Source organism: Pseudonaja textilis, chromosome 3 (assembly GCF_049901715.1).
Source record: "Pseudonaja textilis isolate UNSWEBS1 chromosome 3, rPseTex1.2, whole genome shotgun sequence".
Taxonomy (NCBI): domain Eukaryota; kingdom Metazoa; phylum Chordata; class Lepidosauria; order Squamata; family Elapidae; genus Pseudonaja; species Pseudonaja textilis.
In genome coordinates, this window is record NC_141992.1 from 85,921,205 (window position 1) to 85,942,297 (window position 21,093).

The 21,093-nt window shown below is 37.6% G+C and overlaps 1 protein-coding gene across 8 annotated transcripts in view; it reads left to right on the forward strand.

The window, feature by feature from the left end:
* The first annotated feature begins 1,422 nt into the window (after window positions 1-1,422).
* NTNG1 (netrin G1) overlaps window positions 1,423-21,093 on the forward strand; it is a 261,099-nt gene continuing 241,428 nt past the window's right edge. For 7 of the 8 annotated variants that reach the window (XM_087930280.1, XM_087930276.1, XM_087930275.1 and 4 more), the window contains exons 1-2: window positions 1,423-2,623; window positions 9,470-10,173. In XM_087930280.1, coding sequence (XP_087786406.1) covers window positions 9,928-10,173 — 246 coding nt within the window. In that variant the 5' untranslated portion in view covers window positions 1,423-2,623; window positions 9,470-9,927. Of the gene's footprint in view, window positions 2,624-4,801; window positions 4,837-9,469; window positions 10,174-21,093 lie in introns of all 8 variants that reach the window. The other variant, XM_087930274.1, reaches the window with a different exon arrangement.

Genomic DNA, 21,093 nt, shown 5'->3' on the forward strand with positions numbered 1-21,093 from the left:
TGTCTTTTGTCTGTTTGCTTATTTGGTATGTCCTGTGTTTGTAAGGGTTTTCTAAATTATCTTTTGTTTCCCTTTCCTATCTGTCTAGTTTTCTTAATTACTTAGGCTTTTGTCTATAGGGATTCTTTAACACTCTTTATTTGATTCCTTTTCCTATGTAAGTTTGTTTTCTGGCTGACCTGATGTTCCCCTTGGGCTTTTCCTGTTTTTTGCTTTTTTAAAAAAAATAAAACTACTGTCTTCCTGAAGTTCCCTTTCCACAGTAATGAATTAGCTTCTAACCAAAATTAAACTTCTTTGTTGAGTTTGACTATAGGCTGAGCATGAATATGTAAAATCAGTGGGATCTAAACATGCTTCATCTTATCTGAAACATATAGTTCAGTTTAATATCAATACCAAGGTTGCTCATCGGACAGTGGTACTATGGAAACAATAAGAGTCTTGTATAAAATTCATAAAAACAAGTCCCAACTATCTCAGAGAATTCATTTTATGAAACAAGTATTGCTTGTCTCCTCCTTGAACTGGGGGGGGCGGGGTCTTACAAATACATTGCTTTTCGAAATGGATCAAGCTGTAACCAGCTAATTTCAACTGTCCAACATTTTCACATGCCTTTCATTTCAGTGAAATGTACATTTCGACCCCAGAAAAAATCCTGCAGACTTTAAAATGCCTAACTTTACTAGTGTTGCGGCAGACGATTTGCTGGCTATTCGTCTCACAAGATTAAAAGCAAGGCATTCTAAGACTATATAAAGCAGGCTGTTGCCTAGGAAAACTCCTCATTCGATTTCAAACCAATCAGAAATGAATTAAGAAAAGTAATATGCACATGTGACCCGATCCGTAGTGAATGGTACAGCGCGGGCTTCGACGTGAGAGCGGCGGCGATCCGTCCCTTTGCAGATCACCGCTTCGTTGCCTTCGTGTGGAGAGATCTTTTGGGGAGGGGGCGGAGTCGCATGCAGCACGTACTCAAAGGCAACTCACAAGCAACCATGTCAAAAGATTTAAATTCCTCTGGCCAAATTTAATGCAAAAACTTGGGCCGCTTTTTTTTTTTTTTTTTTAGTCGATCTTTTCATGGTTACCGAAGGTCCAAGGTTTTTGAAGTTGGGGCACCACACAACCTCTGGATAGGTTTTTCCTTTGGAGGAGTCGAAGTCAAAACGTTACGGGTTGTTAAGACGATCGCCTAAAACGGGCAAAGCAGACACCGGAGACTTGCTAAGCGGAGCGTCAGGAGTGGAGTTGTTGTGTTTTGTTTTGGGTTGTTTTTTTTTTTTTTTTGAGGGGGGGCGCGGGCAGATTGGAGCTACCTCGGAGCAGGAGCCCCTCGGCTTTAGGACCGCTCGGAGCGCTCCCGCTCCGGAGGTAGTATAAGCTTTGCCATCTCTTCTACTCTACTGGCAGTTTGCAGAAGATCGCTTTGAAGTGAAGCGGCAGGGCCACCCCTCCCGCGCTTGCTTCTCTCCCAATCCTCCCCCACCCCTCCACCCTCCCGCTCCCCAATTAATCGCCTCCTGTCCTTAAGTTTGCGAGCTCCTCTCAGCCGCGGCGAGGGCGAGGGAGCGCCGCGAAGCTCCTGCCGCCGAGGTCTATAAAGGGAGAATTGGCTGCCCAGAAAGGACAGGCTCGGCGCCGACGGGGAGGAGGGGGGTGCCTGCTTCTTCTTCCCTCCCTCCCCCGATGGACTTTTCTAACCGGAGCGCCGCCCGGGAAACCCCCTTCGATCCTGGCCGGCGAAAACAAAAACCAATCCCCAAAAAAGGGGGGCAATTCCGCGGTCTTCCAGGCTAACCGCGGGGATTTTGACTGCCTCCCGCGCTCCTTTTCACCCTCGGCGATCGGAAAATAAAACGATGAAAGCTGAGGGGATCCCTCAGCCCCAGCAGCAGCCGCCGCCGCGGGAGCAGCAGCAGCCGCCGCGCCACCCGGAGCTGCCGCGGCCGGCAGGCAACCCGCGATCGCACCGCGCCTCCCTGTCAAAAGTTTGAATGCCAAGAAGTGAGCCCGGCACAAGGAAGGGCGAAGGCGGGGCTGGAGCGGGACGGCTAGAAGAAGCGACCGAGACCTCCTCTTTCCCGGTCCTCACCGCCACCTCCTGAGCCGCCCTAGTTTTCCCTCTGGTCCGATCCCTGCCTTTTTCTCTCTCTCTCTCTCTCTCTCTCTCTCTCTTCCACTCCCCCCCCACCCCCAGTTCGGGGAGGACTCTCGCCCCGTCGCCAGCCCAACCGGGCCCATCTCCAAAGGGGCAGCGCCAGAGGAGTGGCTAAATCCAAGGGGGCGCGCGAAAGAAGCGCGGCTCGTCCGCTCGCCGGGTGGCTCCAGCTGGGCTTCGGGGCTTTGCTTCGCGACTCGCCCCGCGGAAGTCTTTCGCCGCGGGCTGCAACTTTGTCGCCTAAAGCGGGTGCGGCAAAGGAGGAAAAGGGGCGGCCGAACCAGCCGCCGTCTTCTTCTCTCCCTCCCCCGCCACCCCTCCACCGACATCGCCGCTGCTGGAAGGAAAGAAGGAAGCCGGCAACAGCCAGCGCTGCCATCCAGGGTCCAGAGCAAAGGCGGAGGCGGTGGGGTTGCTTCCCAGGTTTCGGCAAAACGCAGCGATCGGCCCGAGACGGTGAGTAACCCAGCTGATCCCCCCCCCGCGCCCCTCCGTCTCCAACCGGCTTTTCTCTCGGCCCTCCCTCCGGGTGCGGTTCTTGAAGGGGCGGACAGTAAACTTTCTGAGACGGGCCTCCGCACTTGACTCTCTTTCCAGATTCCCGGGATGGGATCGGAAGAGTTGGGAAGGTGCCCTGGGAAACTTGGCTGCCTTAAAAACGAAACTCCGCTGGAGCCCTTCATCTCTATCTAGGACAGCATGAGATGAACCCGCCCCAGAGGGTTGGAAGGTGATCGGGCGGTGGCATTAAGAGCCTTTGAGATTTTTCTAAAAATTCAAACCGAGAAGAGAGAGAAAGCGAGTCGCCCGGCTTGGGTTCGCATATATACTGTATTCATTCATTCATTCATTCATTGATCCATCCACCCTTTGGAATTTTGACTCCCTTCACAATTGATAACCCTGTGTAGACTCCTTGCCTGTTACAGGGATCGCTCTGTTGCAAACAGAGTTATTGCACAATTAATGTGATTTTATTGCATCTTCTCCTCCTCCTCCCCCTTCGCAATAACCAATTACGAGATTTTAGAAGAGAAAAAGGAGATAAAACTTAGATACAAATAGAAACTGCGCCCTCTAGCGTTCATTTGGAAGTCTTTCCACAGGGGAGACACTCCGATTGGTACTTCGGCAAAAAGGCGGAAGAAAAAAAAAATGCCAGCGGGGATTTCAAAGCCTTTATCCCTAGAAAGAGACGTGTGTCCCTTTTTTATATCCCTAATATGTGGAATGGTATAAAAGTGGCATCTTTTCCTTCCAAGCAACGAAGCTATAAATCCATTAGTTTTACAGGCAGTAGTGCATCTTCATATGTGTCCATGAATTCCTGAACTGTATAATAACTGCATTTAAAGAAGACTGAGGGCTCACTTTTATTAGTAATTTTTTAAAAACAATTTTAAACTAAAAAATAGTTACAGAATATATGATAGGCAACAAGGAATAAATAGACGGCCTTTGAATAGAATGGCCTATAGCTTGGGATGATATTTCCTGTTTGGGTTTCTGCAAATACAGCTTTTTTTTTTTCCCTGAAGGAGAAAAGAAAAATAGGATACAAAATACAACAGCAAAATACTGGAGAAGATTGTGTTATCTCAGTCCTTAATTCAGATCTAAAATATCAGTCGGATTTGATAAAGAAGAAATGTATCCAGTCCTTCAAAAACACCAGATGATGGAAAGGGATATTCAACAGCTCTAATGCTTATAATTTGTGAGGCTTAATGCAAGAAGTAGTTGACAATTAAGAATAGCTTCTCATATTAGCCTTTCTTTCCTGGTATTTCCGTTTTCCAATTACATTTCTTTCAAAAGGAGAATAAAATGTGGGCATTATTATCAGCAGCAAATCTGTTCTTTTGACTTTGTCAAATGCAGTTGACTCAGAATGCTTTTTACAGTTCCACCAGAAATAAGTGTCATTTATATCATAGAAGAAATATTAAATATTAACAAAGAAGAAAGATTAAATATGTCCACAATGGAAGAAGAGTTTTAGGGTAACTTAAAAACTCCCTGTCTTAGAAAGTTGGCTCAGCAAATGACACCATTTTGAAAGAGTTTGGGTCCTGCCTGAAAAATATGTCAGCAGCACACTTTGGCATAATAGATGGATGCTCATTTTGTGGCTGTGGTCACAAGTAAATCATAACCAGGAATGTTATTTCAAGACCAAAATGCAGAATTTCTTGTTTGCAAGACAGGGACTTCTCAGCTCTTTGATACTCGGTTCTTTGTATACCATTAACTGCTTAAAATTTGGCGGGAAAACACCCAAGAATGATACAGGAAGTTATCCAATGCAGAAGGTACCACGGCTGATTTACTACTGTGACACAGGGAAGCTGGTGGACTTGTAATTGCAGGTGCTTTCCTTCTGTATTTGAGAGGTAATTTCATTATGCCATTGAAAACCTGACATTTCTAAAGAAAGGACCTGTGGTTAAAGGAGGAGAGGTGATTTGTGAAGAGATAGGGATTACCAGGGATTGTTCCTGAAACTTAACTAATACGAATACTGCCTTGAAGTGAAAGCCGGTGATTCAGCCTTCGTTCTGCTTTTTGAATATTAGTGATGTGCCACAATTGGTAACATTTTTTGTGTGGTTTCCTTTCCTTGTATTGCTGCAGGCAAGAGAAAGTTGGAATTGTCTGCCACAGGATAAGTATGACTCACACTTCTATTTTTATAGTAAATCTTCCTTGTCTTTCTTCTTCTCGCTTGCTACAAGTTGTTGTTACATCCTCTAATCCCCACTCCTTTAACCTCAAACTATCCACTATTGACCTCATCTCATTCCTAAGAGGTCTGTAAGGGGCATGCATAAGTGCACAATCGTGCCTACCGTCCCTGTCCTTTTGTCCCTATTTATTCGTACCTATTTCTTGTATTCTTACTCATGTTTATATTTATACCTATTATCTTGTAAGCGATAGAAAAATCAAATCAAATAAATAAAAAAATAAAGTCAGAAGTGTAATACCTGATGGACGTCCTGAGGAGAAGATTGGTATATTTTCCATCAGTCAAATTTGTAAAAATAACTTGGTCTGACTAGATAATTGGAAGTCCTCCCCACCACTTACCTGAATGGATTCAACATTATTTCAAGCCTGAAGGCATAAAGCACATATTCATATCGCCCTGTATTCATTTGTTCAGCAAACTAATTTAGCATTTATGTAAGTTGGCTTTAAATGCAGAAATTTTGTATTACGTGTGTGTGTGTGCACATGTATGTGTGTGTATGTATGTATGTATATATGTATGTATGTATGTATGTATGTATGTATAAATAAGCATTTAAAGAGAGGTGTCTGTGTGGAATGATAGTTATGTTCTGGATTGTGTTTACAGCATTATTACTGTTGGTCTTTAGGAAAATTCAGCCGGAATTCATACAGAGCAGAGGTTGGAACACAATCCTCAAATTACAATTGACTAATTGCTATGTGGATTCCTGGTATGTGTGCATATGTGCCTCTATTAAAAAAAAAAAAAAACTATTTCACCTAAAGGAAAGGGCTACATTCAGTTTGATTCGTGGATAATAATGTTAACAAAAGCTTGGAAGTATAACATTATTAACATTATTATCCACGAATCAAATTGAATGTAGCCCTTTCCTTTAGGTAACAGTAGGATAGATTTCCAAATAATACATACAAAACTGTTATTTGGGGCTTTACTTTATTTTTAGAATACAGGTCTGTATATATAAAGAGACAGTCCTCACCGGGGAGTTCTATTGATTAACTACCCAATCAGCTTCTTAGTGCCAATTTCTATTACGAGACAATGATCTTTGCGCGTCTGTGGGTGTGGATCTGTGTGTGAGAGAGAAAGACAGAAGGATGCTATTTACAGGGACCAGATCACTACAAGATGCTTCATTTGTCAGCAGTTGCTAATCAGAATGGGAAGTTGGTTGTTTTTCACAGTTAATTGCATCTGGGATATTGTTCGGGGGTGTCAGCGGGTATATGTAAACAAGGATTTGCGTGAGACTAAATAGCAGTCCTCTGAATTGCCCCTAAGGGGAAGCTAGGTTGTAGAAGCACTGGTAAAGGGTTAAAATTCTGTAGGTGTGATGAGCTGTCAGTAATAAAGGACACTCTAGGTCTCTGTGTGCCAGAACTCCATTGAATGTCGTTAGCATAATCCATTCCCCTCCCCACCCCAGTGGATTGCAGTCACCTTTCCTTCAATCTGAGGGGATAGATTCTAGGGATCACTCTAGTTTCATACAGCAGATTGTGTGATCACAGGGTAAGCAAAGGTTATAACGCTAGAGAGGATTTAGCAAAATAGTCCTCTGTCAGTTTTTAACACTTGTGTTAGAACTGATCAGATATGAACAGAAGAAAAAAAATCTGGAAGAAAATCCTACTTTATCCTTCTTCTTTGTCACACTAGATGTTCAAACTTGAAAGTTTGATCTTAAGAAAGCTCAAGTAGAAACCTCCATATCAGTCATAACTATTTGGATGGCCTTGACATAAAATTCAGTTCCACGGAAATGCATTTAGGATGGAAGTGAAAATATTCAAGTACATTTCTACATTGAAGTGTAGAAATCTCATCATGCTCTTATTTAATGAAGATCTGTATCTCTTGAGTTGCAGTCTACAAATGCAACATGAGGTGCATTCTGCTGTTATTAAAAATTCTCATGATCCTTGGCATATGATCTTCAAGCCAATATCCTTCCCTCTGTCAATGAGAACTCATTAATAATGAGATACTGCCGACTGCTAAGCTATGCTGCGTTAGCTCTTGCCAAACGATGATATTTTTAATACATTAATAATATGTCTGAAATGTAATGGAAAACTATTAATCACACCCTGGACAAGTGCCAGAAATTTAAGCTGTAATTGGCTGTTTCTTGTCAAGCATGCCAGTCGCATGTTCTGATACTCGAATCACCTGCACAAAGGTTTCAACTTTTCTCTTGTCATCTTGTTGAATGAGATCAGTGTTATACTCTATAATTTTGTGTAATTACCATAATCATGACTTTTTACTTGCTTCAACAGTAATTCATTATCTGGGGGAAGAATATACTCTAGATAGAACATTTGCACCAATGTTGCATTTTAGTGCAAATCTTCTGCCATCTTGATTGTTGCTTTCATCTATTTGCAATCTGATATGAGTCTCCAATTATTTTATTGAAGGTAGTTAAAATATATGCTTCTCAGAAGTAAAGCTGTATTAGAAGGAATTGGACTTAATACCACTATTAAATGGTATAGAAATATATAACTTCTTCGGAATTCATGAGATGCTGTTCTTGGCAATTTGTTAACATATTGTACAAAGCAAGGAACTATTTCTATTTATAAATATTAATTTAAAATGCATGCTTTCAGTCTAAGTAGTCATTTGAAATGAACCAAATCCTGTTTCAGATAGTCACATATGTAAGTTGGTGATCAGTATGTAAGATTAAAAAATGTAAAAAATATCTTGAAGCAGAAGGAGATGACAAAGTTTTAAAAAAAGAATCTTTGAGCTCTTTAAAATCCTAAGTTTGCTACCTAAGCTGGAGTGTGGTGTACCTCATTCCTGAAAAGAAGCTGAACTTTCTCACAGAACACTGGTTTGTGAAATAAATAGGAAACTCCATGTGTCCATAAGGCAATTATTGTAATTTGCTATGGAAACATTATTCAGCCATCTGTTGGCACTGCATCAGAACTATAGCTGGTTTCTTGATGCAAGATAATGTTATATGTGAATAGAAGGAACCTCTTTATAGATTCGCTTTGCATGCCAGATTCTCTCTGCCTGAAAGTAGGCATTTTTGGCACAAGCTATGGTGCTGCACAGGTCATCAAAATGTGGTGTTCTTTTTTATTCATGTGATATCCTAAGTCATTTTCTTAACTCATCAGATCATCAGATACCAAACAGGGAAAATATTGGTTTGGGGGAAACAGCACAATTGCTTCCAGATGTTTTCTGCCATGTGTAGGAATTTAGTAAGAAATTAGTGTGATTCCTTAAAATGTCAGTTAGGAATATAGTACCGGTAATTTGACTGCACACTTATTTTTCAGTAATTGTGTAGAAAGGGCTTATTATTAAATAATGACTAAAATAATACTTAGTAAATGTTGCATTCTTTTTAATAATATTAAAGCAGTTAAAAAAACCAGGATGCTGCAATACTTTTGTCAAATGTTTTTGTTAGAATTTACTTCTAGATTGATATAACCAAAATCTGTATATTCCAGTGATCTGTTATTTCACAAATTGTTAACATCTTTAATACATTTATCATAATTCAGGTGGCATAGTTATTAATTCAAACAAATGTGCACAAATGCATTGGTACAGAAGGGGAGAGAGGGAGAGAGAGAAAGAGAGAACCCCTGTAGAAAGTTCTTTTATCACAGCTTAATTAAAATCTGGTTAGAGAGGAAAGTGTTGAGCTTGGATTGAGCCTGCGGGCTGCCAAGTAGCCATGCCTTGTGTTTAAATGCCTTGCAAAATTGACAGAGGTCAGTGTGAGAATTTCTTTGATGTGTCTTTTCTATCATTTAAATTATCACCCAGCATTTTATATACTGCTCCAGTGAACACAGAAGGTAGATTGAGAAGATTGCTTTCTCCTGTGGAAATTGACACATAAAGGGACTTTAAAATAATAACAGCCAGTCTATATAAGGAATTATTATTATCAGCTGCAAATGAGCCAACTGTTATCTTTGTCATTAAACACAATTAAACGAAAGCAGCGCTCTTCCAGTAGTAATGAGAAAAAAAATCCAAAGAGACCGAAATGGGCTCATCAGATCACTTATTAAGTTAACAAAAGCTGAGATGTGTAACAGATATTTTGAGCTCTCAGAGGTCTTCTTTTGAAGAGATGAAAAGCATGCAAGTTGTTGTCAGTCCTTTGTCATTGTAATAAAATTTTTTTTTGACACCTTTGGTAGACTGGGGATTGTATCCCCAATTTGGCTATGAAGTATGTGACTGGTTTGGGTGCTGCTGCTGGGCTCAGGTTTTGACAAGAGGAAAATAATGTTCTATAGACAGACAGACAGACAGACGGATGGATGGATGAAAATGAGACCGGAATTAAAGCTCTCATGCCAAAATAATTTTGGTGATGAGTGATTTAGACATTTAGTTTATTTTAGCAAAGTTCCTCCGGTAAAGGTTACCCCATTGTTTTTTTTCAATTTACCTTGTATTGAGCAAGTCCCTTAAAATGTCAACATTTCAAATATTTTCTATTGCATTGATCCTGGAACGGTAACTCTTACTTTTATTGTTTCTAAAAGGGTGCTGGTGCCAGAAGAAAAGAATGATTGATGGCAAACAGACTGTAAATACCCATCATTTTGGTCCGTCAGCTGATTCATCTGTTGGCAGTCTGTTCCTCATGAGCCGGAAAAAAAGAGGATTGGTCAGGATTATTGACGGTACAGCTGAGGCCTGGCAACACTGCTGAATTGTACCTGGTTTTGGACATTATTTGCATAAGTGATTAAAAGTCCTGAAACACCTGGGAATGTAAGCATCCTTCACTTGGCTTTGAACGACGTATAATAAATAATATGCTTGGCTTCCACCAAAGTTTCCAAAATTAAAAACACAGTTATTGTAACTTAAGCTCTTCTCTCCTTTGGAACATATTTTGCAATAAAGTTGCCTCTCTCTATGTATATTTATGTATAATAAAGACTGCACTTAGTTCCATATTGGTGATTGCTGTCAAGGCACTCGAAAGGATATAGAGATGTATTTGTCAAGATTCCTGTCTCTCCATGCCCTATGGGTTACTGTGTCTTCAGTAATGCAACATTATCCTTCAGTTTGGGGACATTATGATGTGTGCAAGACACAGATTTATATGGATGAAGACAAGATTTGGGATTATACAGCCTGTCAGCCTGAAGCCATAGATATGATGAAACACGTAAAAGTAAACCTGGATCCACCTAATATAACATGTGGAAATCCACCGGAGACCTTCTGCGGAATGGTAAGGCAAAAAGTATAAATCTTATCTTTAAGCATAAAGCATAGCTCTCTCAGAGAAACAGAATAATGTCTGTCCACTGCATCAAGACCAACATCTTTAGTTTAGGACTGGACAGCATTTTTTGTCACGGGACTAAAAAATTTCCAGCAGAGAGGAAGCATAAGAAGCTTTTAAAGCTGAAGGGTTAAGTAGTCAATTTAAATTTAGTTGAATGAAGGAAAGTGGTTCTTGAGTCAGTGGTATTCTTTTACTGCTTTTTTTTAGGCCTCAGAAAGCCCTGAAATGACTGCATAGATTCATAAGAACTCCCACAAAGGTTATTGTTACATTTTTAAATTTTGATTAGTTGGAAGGGAAAGTATTAGTTGCCCCTATAATAATCCTACAAAGTGTATATCAACTTAATTTTACTTACCATTTAACTTAAATCTGTTTAGTTTGTGTTGTGGCCTATATAATTGTGAAAGTTTTGACTTGGCTCAAAAAGCATTGTTATTAGATCGGACGTTAAATTTGTTTCGGTATTTTCAGCTTTTTTTAAAATTAAGCCATAAATGATTTTTTGGAATTCTGCACTGTGCTGGGTAATATTTTATATTAAGACAATGGCTTCTGCAGGATTTGCATGGCCTTTAGGAAAATAATCCAGCAACCTGTAGCTATAACAGTTGGGTTTTTCAGAGCTGATAAAAATGTACCATTTTTCCTTAAATATACAGTATTTGATTATGTGTTCCTGTTATTTTCTTTCTACCTGCAAAGTATGAAATGTGCTTCTCTGACATGAGCTGAATATTGCATACTGAATGGAGGATGGCTCTCTAATTTGGGTGATACTTCTGAAAGAATAAATGCGGGGGTGGAGGGGGGGAGTGACAGATTCAGTCAAAAAGCCTGTGCACTGTCCAGCATTCATATCTTGTTAAAGCAAGATTGACAAGTCCAGGGGAAACCAGTCCTGGAGTTTTCATTTCCTCATAAAAAGTATGCAGGTGGTATTTCGTATATGTATGCATGCATTTTTGCATTTGTGTTTTATACAACCTGTAGAAGAACAAGACTAAGACAATCTCCCCCACATTCTCCGTCTATCTCTATTTAAAACAAATAGTGTTTTAAACACAGAAGAACCATTCTTGTACTCAAAACAACTCATTCTCAACATACAAAAATCTGCAAATTCCCACACGCATTTCCATTCCCTTCTTCAAGCAGGAATAGAAGAAGAAAAAATAAACTTCAGGATACTGATTTTGTGAGGAGGAGAAGTTACACTGGGAAGGAAAGAAAAGAGAAATCCATGAACAAATCTAAATAGAAAAGAGCTCAAAGGCAGAAATAGCTAGACAAGGAAAAGCCTCATTTTGACATTATAAAAAAGGGTAAACATTCAGTACACCATCTCCAAGTTACTAAGTTTGAACACCGTTTAGTAACTAAATCTATAGTCTTTTGTACCTCCTGCCCATTCGTGTTCTTTCAACAAATTTTCTATTCTCAGTAGACATAAGAAGAACCCTTACAGGATTATTAGAGTTTGGGCATTCTCCTTTCTGGGTGGGGATGGTAATCTAGTGATTTAAAATAACTATCACTTTCATGTGAGATTTATGACTTGACATCTGCAAAATTATTCTTGCTTCAGGACTGGGCTCTCAAGATTCAGAAGCTAAAAGAATGAGCGGAGATGTAATCCAGATGCGTTCCCTAATTTATTTGCAATCAGCAGTTCAGATGGTCATTTAACATCTGCCATCGTGAAGCAGATAATAATTAATTTTATAAACTATGTTTGCATGCTTTTTAAACTACTTCAATATTAAACCACCGGTACCTCAGAATCTTAGGACAAAAGCAAAGGAAATGGACAGAATAGGGAATGGAATTGCATGGGTTAATGCTGTAAAGATTGATTACTCATAACATGTTGTACATCAGTTTTGACTCAACCTGTACGCTGTCATGTTCTGAGAGCAGAGTATCACACACACACTTCAGTCAGAAGCCTCATTGAGATGAGTAACATTTCTGCAAGAGTGATACTAGACACGGCACTAAGTCATTTCATTTGGAATAGGCAGCAGAATATCCTACTGGACTGCAGTCATCTGTGATCCACTATATTTAAATTATGGCATACACTTATGACATATGAAATAAGTTTTTTTTGGAGAACTGTTGGAATTTGTGTTTTTGTCGAAGACTAGTTCATAAGTAGAACATAATGCTTTACAGGTCTCTATGTTAAAAAGCTATCAGCCAGTGACAATAATACTGATCTATATAAAATTACAGTCTGGTTTGATGTAAGGAAACTTTATCTAAATTATTTGATCTGGTAGAAAGGAATGTGATTTATTTAATTTTGGACACCTGAACTTTTTAGGAATGGTTTCATATGAAAGACAAACATGGAACTTTCCCAATATTTTTTTAAATAATATAAAGTATTCCACATCACATCAATTAAACAATTTAGATATGATAGATTGCATTTTCTTTAAAATATGCCTGGAATCCTTCTGGTAGGTTGCACCCTTTGTTAGGGTCTCTGGTACTTATGGCTTCAAAAAAGCAGAATTGTGTTACTCCCAAGTTGTACCTCAGCAGGAAGAATGAACTGAGGTCATTAATACAACATATATTGAGACTGGCACCTCTTTAATTCTTGAGTTGCCAGTTAAAATTTTGAGCACAATGGCTCTACAAAGTGTGAAATGTGGGGATTGTAATCTACATTTATGATCTTGGTATATTTAGTTATGCCTGTGACAAAGAGGTTAGGGAATTCATTCAGCAAATATTGCCAGGAAAGGCAAATACTGTAGCAAGATCCATACTGTGTTGTCTACTCAGCTATGTTATTTAAGGAGAGAAATTTTGTACTCAAAGTTCTCCTGAGTTCTGTATGTATTTATTATAATCTAGGGTGATACACACAGGCAAGTTTTTACCATATGAGATCATTCTAGCCCATGGCTAGATGTAACTAGTATTTCTATCTGCTTTTCAGGAAAACAGAAAGAATCCTAACTAAGTTCCTGCTGTTCAAAAGTGGGCTAGTTAGACGTAACCTTCTAGGATAAAGCAAAGTATAAGGCAAATTCTGAAAGCACAAATATATTGATTTGATAAAGACTGGGATAAAACAAAATATGCTACTCAACCAAAGCTCTGTTAATTTAAGATCCTAATGGGTCTTACTAATTCCAGATCTTCAAATTAAAAAAAATGTGGATGGGGGGAACTCTTTTTTTAACCATATCTACTGTATTTTGGTGTTGGCATATATGGATTTTTTGTTTTTTTCTGAGATATATCTCTAAAAGGAAAGATACTATAGAGAAGAGACTGGGAGGTTGGCAGAGGTAAAGAATAAAGTGCTACTATCTGCAAGCTGCCAATGTTTAACCTGTGATTCACAAAAAGCAGAAGACTGAAATAATGACATATAAAAAAAGAAAATTTGCTGTTGGCTAATATAAAGTAGAGCAGCAATGCAATTTGCAATAGTTGCATTATCCCTTTTGCTCCTGGAAAGTTCATATGGAGAACTTGGAGGCACCTGCTGGTGGACATACATGTTTGTGTGACTCTCAGAGCAGAAGTGCAAAGTATGGCAAGCCTTCAAGTACCACTGTGGATTTCACAGCCAATCAAAACTAAATTAAGAAACAAAGGTTATTAAAAAGAAAGTAAAAGTCTTCCCGCACGTAATTTTGGCACGGTGTTAAGAGCTGAACCTTCAATGTTTTCCATAGAGATTTTCAGCATCATTAATACTGTGTGGCTTTCATTACCAGGACGTTTGCAATTGCTGAGGAAAAATTGCAAAGTAAAGGACTACAGTACCTGGTATCATGATGATGTTTACTGAAATAATTAAACTATCAGATATCTTCCAACAAATGGGTTTAGAAGGCAAAATGAAAATGGGGGTTTTATTTGGAAATGCCTTAATAATACATGCATACCTTGTGCAGAACAACGAATCAATACAGTGCTGTTGTGGCAACATCAAGAACAAATCCACTTTAAGAGGCTGCTAGCTGGTAATTTTTCTCAAAGAGGAAAATAACCAATTCAGATGCTACGCCTCCCATTTTCTTTACAAAAGCTCTTCAAAGTGTGAGCTTTGCCTTCTCCCACACTAGAAAATGCTCCCCAAATAGGCTTTTAAGTTTTCATGAATGAAAGTCACACAACTTCTCTAAGTATTCTATCCACATTATATTAATGGCTGACTTTTTTTTTTTTTTGGAGGCTGTTTTCTGATACTATTTATTTGTTGGCAGGGTGGATAAAAATTGATGGTTCCTTAAAATAAAAAAATTGGATTTTTTAAAAATTTAAACCAGATTTTTTTGATTTTTATCAAATTTATTTTAATAAAATGTTTTTGGAGTAAAAATCTATCTAAAGGTACTTTCTGTTTAAGATACATTAATAATTTAGTTTATTCAGCATGATATGGAGCTTAGTTATGTAGCATGAGGCTGTATATTCTGCAATATTTACATTTTTCATAAACTCATTCAATGAATCCAAGCTCCGCAAGCTAAATAGGAAACCTTCATTTTGTTTGCAAATAATATTAAAGATTCTAACTACCAGCAAGAATGAGTCTTTACATTTAAAGAGCACCAGCCATTTCAGATCCATCATGGCAGTGCCTGTTAGTGCACTCACCTACTGCCTGCCATGTCCGTCACCTTGTTGTATCACTGCTGCATCACCAGCCATCCCGTTAAACCAAATGGGACTGTCAGTGAGTCAACACAGGGTCAGAGGAGGAGCTGCTGTGGGACAGAGATGACAGTTACTCTAAAAGTTGTGATTTAAATTGAGTTGGTTTAAATCAAACCTTTTTACTAGTGATTTTAATCACAATTTAAATTGACTTGATTTAAATCAAATCCACCCTGTTTGTTGGGTTTATTTAAAAAGTTTGTAGGGCCACCTATCTCAACCAAGGAAGAAAAGAAAGAAAATGCACGGATAAAATAGCACAGTTTAAAAACCAGAAGGAAACACAGTTTTCTTTTTTAACTGAGGCTCCTTGTAAAACTGTCGCACAACACAGAAAGGATATGCATACCTGGCTGCACTAGTGTGTTGGTTTGCTTTTTTTTAAAATATAGTCAAAAGTGATAGTTTTAGTACCTTTCAAAAACGGCTGCGAGGATTATGAGCTGTGTGTGTTTTCTGCCATGTTGTAAAGCGAATGATGTATGAGTAAAACCAATTAAGTCGCCTTCATTTTCTTTTTAGGTTGAAAAACTGGAGTAATCACATTTATACACCTGTGGCAATTGAAAAAAAAAATTGCTATCCCTTTCCAACCTGCATGATTGACATTAATTTGGGGCCACATCAAAGTATGTAGCATTTCTTCCACGTGACAAAAATCTGGTCACTTCGGATTTCCTAGCTTTACATGTGTAATAGTTTTTTCCTTCACTCAGGCGTGAATTAGATGACTTTGATTGACACCTGCTGTAGTTAGAACCAAATGCCTATGCTTAGTATCAACCGTACATATATTTATTGGATTTATATCCTGCTGCTTCTCCAGAATAAGCCAAGCAATACGTCTATGAAGTCAGCTGAGCTGACAAGTTAGTTGAGTAACTGAACAGAATAGAATAACAGAGTTAGAAGGGATCTTGGAGGTCTTTTTTTAAAAAACAAACTATTGATTATAGAACTAAAATATCAAACAAACACATACATAACACATAGGGGAAAAAAAAGGAAAAAAGAAAATGATTTAAAACTAACAATTCTACTATCGACAGTCTATGGTTCCTTGTTTGTTATCAATATTGGTGATATATTTGCATCTTATTGCGAATATATAATTACTACCTCTTTTACATTTTACGTTGTTACTAATATATTTTCTATTTTTGTTCTATCCAGTCATACCAGCATTCCCAGCTTCTATAATATTCTGATGTTTCTTTTTCCTTAAGTGCTAAGATTAGCTTATCCATCTCTGCACAGGTTGTTATCTTCTGAATAACCATTTCCTCTGTTGGAATATCTGCTTGTTTCCAACACTGTGCAAAGGTTATTCTGGCTGCAGTAAGAATGTGCAGTATTATATATTTGACTTTTTTAGAAATTTGTCTATTAAATATCCCCAATAGGAAGAATTCTGGTTTTAATTCAATTTGCTCCGCCATTATTTCCTCTAACCATTTTTTTATTCTATGCCAGTATCCTTGGGCTTCAGTGCAGGACCACCACACGTGAAAGAATGTTCCCTGTTTCTTTTTATATTTCCAGCGATTCGGATTCATGTTAGGAGACATTTTCGCTATTCTCAAGGGCGAAAGATGCCATCTATAAAACATTTTATAGGCATTTTCTTTATATGCTTGCTGATTTTGTAATTTTATTATTCCTTGTCCAGACTTTTTCCCATTCTAATAATGTAATGCTACGTCCTGTGTTTCTGCTCCAAGCTATCATGTTGCCTTTGACTACTTCCTCTTCTAATTCGATCTCTAATAAGTAATTATAAAATTTAGTTATATTTTTTTTATCTGGACCTAATAGGATTTTATCTAATTGTTGTGCCTTAGTATAAATTCCAAAAATGTTCTTGTCCTAGCTATATCTATTTTGAATTTGCAAATAAGCCCACTGGTCTACTTGTAGCCCTTGTTCTTGGAGACCTTGCCATGATTTTAAAGTTCTTGTGCATCAAGAAGGTCTTTGTATTTTATCATTTTATTAAGATCTAGATTATTTGGATGTATCATCGCCTCCATCGTTGAGATCCAGATTGGGATTTTTAAATAATGTTTTTTTTTTGTTCCAATTAGCCAATAAGGAATCTCTAATTATATGTCTGTGGAAGTACTTCTGCTTAATTGTTCCAGTGTCCCATAAAAATGCGTACCAACCCCTCTGTAAATCATGGCCTTCTAAAAATAAGATCCCTTTATTCGACAGATTTACCCACTCTTTCAACCAAAGTAAGGAGGCTGTACTATAGTATAATTCCCAATTTGGGAGTGCCATACCTCCCCTGCTCTTCATATCTTGCATTGCCTTTAGGTTTATCCTTGGTTTTTTTCCCTTGCCAAATAAATTTGGTAATTATCTTGTTAAGTTCCATGAAGTAATTTTTATGTATTTTTATTGGTATTGTTTGGAATAATTAAGTAAATTTGGGCAAAATGTTCATTTTTATAGTGGCAATCCTCCCCAATAAGGAGATTTGCAATTTAACCCGTATCTCTAAATCTTTTTTGACTTGCTGTAATAATTTATTATAATTATTTTCCATTAGAGTTTTGCATTGAGCCATCAACCAAATTCCTAAGTATTTTACTTTTTTTACTATTTTTAATCCCATTATCCTTTCCAATTTTAGTTTTTGTTTTTCTGTTAAATTTTTAGTTATTAATTTTGTTTTTCCCCTATTAATTTTAAGTCCTGCAACTTCCCCAAATTGATCTAGCTCTTTCAATAGTTCTTGACCAGTTTCAATTGGTTCCTCTATGAAAAATACCATATCATCCGCAAATGACTGGAGTTTATATTCTTCTTTTTTAATTTTTAGTCCTTTTATTCCTGGGTTCTGTCTAATTCGTGTAAGCAATGTTTCCAGAGATAATATGAAGAGCAGGGGATCTTGGAGGTCTTTTAATCCAATCCCCTGCTCAAGCATATGAGACCCTATACCATTTTAGACAAATGGTTGTCCAGTCTTTCTTAAAAGCCCTCAGTGTTGGAGTATCCACAGCTTCTGAAGGCAATCGGTTCCACTAGTTATTGTTCTTACTCCCAGGAAATTTCTCCTTAGATCTAGGTTGCTTTATTCTTTGTTCTGTTTTCATCCATTGCTTCTAGTCTTGCCTTCCGGTGCTTTGGAAAATAGGTTGACCTCTTCTACTTTGTGGCAGCCCTTCAAATATTGGAACACTGCTATCATATCACCCTAGTTCTTCTTTTTACTCATTTCCTCCAACTGTTCTTCATGTGTTTTAGCCTTAGAGCCCCTTTATCACCTTTGTCGTTCTTCCAGAGTCTCAACTTCTTTTTTTTTTATATTGTGGTGACCAAAACTGAATGTAGGATTCCAAGTGTGGTCTTAGCAAGGCATTATAAAGCAGTAGAATCCCTTCTCGTGATCTTGATTCTTTCTATTCCTCTGTTAATGCAACCTAGGATTGCCCGAAGTCAACCTGTCCATAAGTTTCCATGAGGGTGGGTGATTTAAATGTGATCTTAATACAACCATACATGGCTAGAGATGTATGTATGATGTTTGACGGCACATGCATGTAATATACATAGGTCAATTGCTTATGCAGATGGCCACCGTTCTCTTATTGGCAAGTATGCTTTTTGGCACCGTTCTCTTTTTGGCCCATTCTGTGAAATAGATAAACACATTTGTTCATCTTGTCATTTTAAATGCTTTTAACAATTATTTTAATAGGTTTTACTATCTTATCTACCAGAATTGCATTATGAACTACCTGAAATACATAGCAGGATGAAGATGGCATGTAAATAATTTAAATTGAAACAAAAGAGAAGAAAGATACAGAATTGTTGTAAGACTTTATAGGGTAGTGACATGTTATGGGATGGTTTTGATTCCCCAGAACAAACCATAGGAATTTAGAGAGAGAGAGAAACTGTGCTGTTCACTAACCTATGCTAAAGGAAAATATACTATTTTCCTTTAATATAGGGGCTTTTTTTAAGGCTGAATTCATAATTATGCTGGTCAATGCTTCCAAAGCAAATTAATCTCCAGCAAAGTAGAACCTGCTCCTTCCCAAATAAAAGTTCTCCAACACTCGGTATACAGGAGTTCATTGTACCATCTGCCTTTAGATTACTATATTTCAGTAAAATTCTCTATATTTCTTTAACATTTAAATAGTTTTTCATGTGATGTGGGCCTCCATTGAGATTTGCTATGTTATGAGGTGACTGAAAGACAGAAATTGCACATACTGTGAACGTTCTATTTATCATATCAAAGTGTCATGTGTGATGTGCTTGGGTAGATGGATAGGCATATGTCATCTTTCTATGCAAGTGTCAGTGATGTCCGACTGGGCTTATGAGTTGGGATATGGCACGCTTCTGTGCCGCACTCCATGTTTTTTGCCTCTGTATTGTGGAGGGTAAGTAAATAAGAGACATGAATTTGTCCAATGAATGTACTAATGACATAAATCTAATTCCTTTCATTGTTAAATTTGTACTCTTTTGGTATACAGAGACTATAGAATATGTTTGTTAATAATACACTATTCAGATTGGGGCTTTCATCTGTTGTTTGAAATGACATTTTAAAACTAATCAAAAGAGCATTTGGAGGGGTGTGGAATTTGCCAGGGGGAAAATACTTCTTTGTACCCTAAAGTGAACAGAAGTGAATAAAGAAGTGAAATTATTGCTTAAATATGAAAATTAATGTAGTTCAATCCAGAAAAAAATAGATTCAGCTAGTTTTTATTGATGTACTTAAAAAGCACCTCTGTAAATTATTAAGATTATGTTCTCATGAATTTGGTACTAAACATACAGGAGAGAGGTGGGACAAATTAGGACTCTCTTTTTAAAGAAAAATAATTAATCTTATAATTAAAGAGACATTTCTTTCCAATGATCTAAGAAAACAAAATTTTATGAAGAAGTATGCTTGTGGGTTTAAGCAATCTTAGTCAAATCTTATTTTAAGTAAAAGAAAAACTATCTGCTAAAGAAGTCTTACACACTGAATAGCCTTTCCTCTCAACCATTCATGGATGTTCTCCCTGGTAACTAACACCAGTTCCTTGACCTATGTTGAGTCACATATTGCAATTTAATTTGGCTTCTTGGAATCTGCTTCTATTTCGGTGATCTGTTATATAATCTGGCATTGGCTATTTTTGACTTTATGATCAACCACATCACAATAAAATAATGATGGGCATTTGGTTCATCTGGTTTTTGTGCTTCAGACACACCGTCAAGAAAGAATATCATAGAAGACCATTTTATGTATTCCTTGACAAATATACTTTTTAGAACTAAATATTTCAGTCATGAATGGAAATCAACATCTGTGTGGTTTTGGTACATCCATGCTACAAATTCATGGGAACATGAGATTTCTTTTACTTTGTGGTGGACTTCAATTGGGAGCTGGAGGTACTCTTAAGATTCTAATAATTTCAATTCTATGGATTTGGATATTTCCAGGAATGGCTGCTTTTAACTATAATTCTACAGAACTTGAGATTCTTCAAGGAACACTTGCTAAGGGTTTCTTCATACTTATTTATTTGGCAAATTTATGTGATCAGAGACATTGCCTTCATTGCCAGATAAGGACTAATATGTATAAGGAAGTCTACTTATATGGTCCTGTAGCTTTTCAATGGGGTAAAACTGTATTGCTTCATGTTGTATTCATTCATATTGCAATATACTGCTTAAAATAAAGCTGAGATTCTTCAAGATAGAGAATATTTGTTTATGTAAAGAAATCAGCTGAGTGACAAAAGAGTTCAGCTATGGAAATATAATTTCCCAATCTTTACTCAATATTTTACTTTGAAAATTGGCAGTAATCTTGGATACTTTATTTAATGGAAGGAGGCAAAAAAAGCTTGGGATTTAAAAATGTTAGTCTCATAAGAGCAAAAGATTCAGTAATATCCTGAGGCTGAATATCCATAAACACATCATTTCTTAAGGTTATATTTTTAGTTCAATTTTTTTTTGCCTCTAGAATTTAATAAATCCACATGGGAACTGTCACTTGGCAGTGACATTGTCTTGATATTTAAATCCTGACACTGTGAATGTAATTATAAAGAGTAGCCTTTGAATGAATTTTAATAACATGTATGCCCTATGAAGCGAGCACTTTTTTACACCTTTTCAGAGATTTAT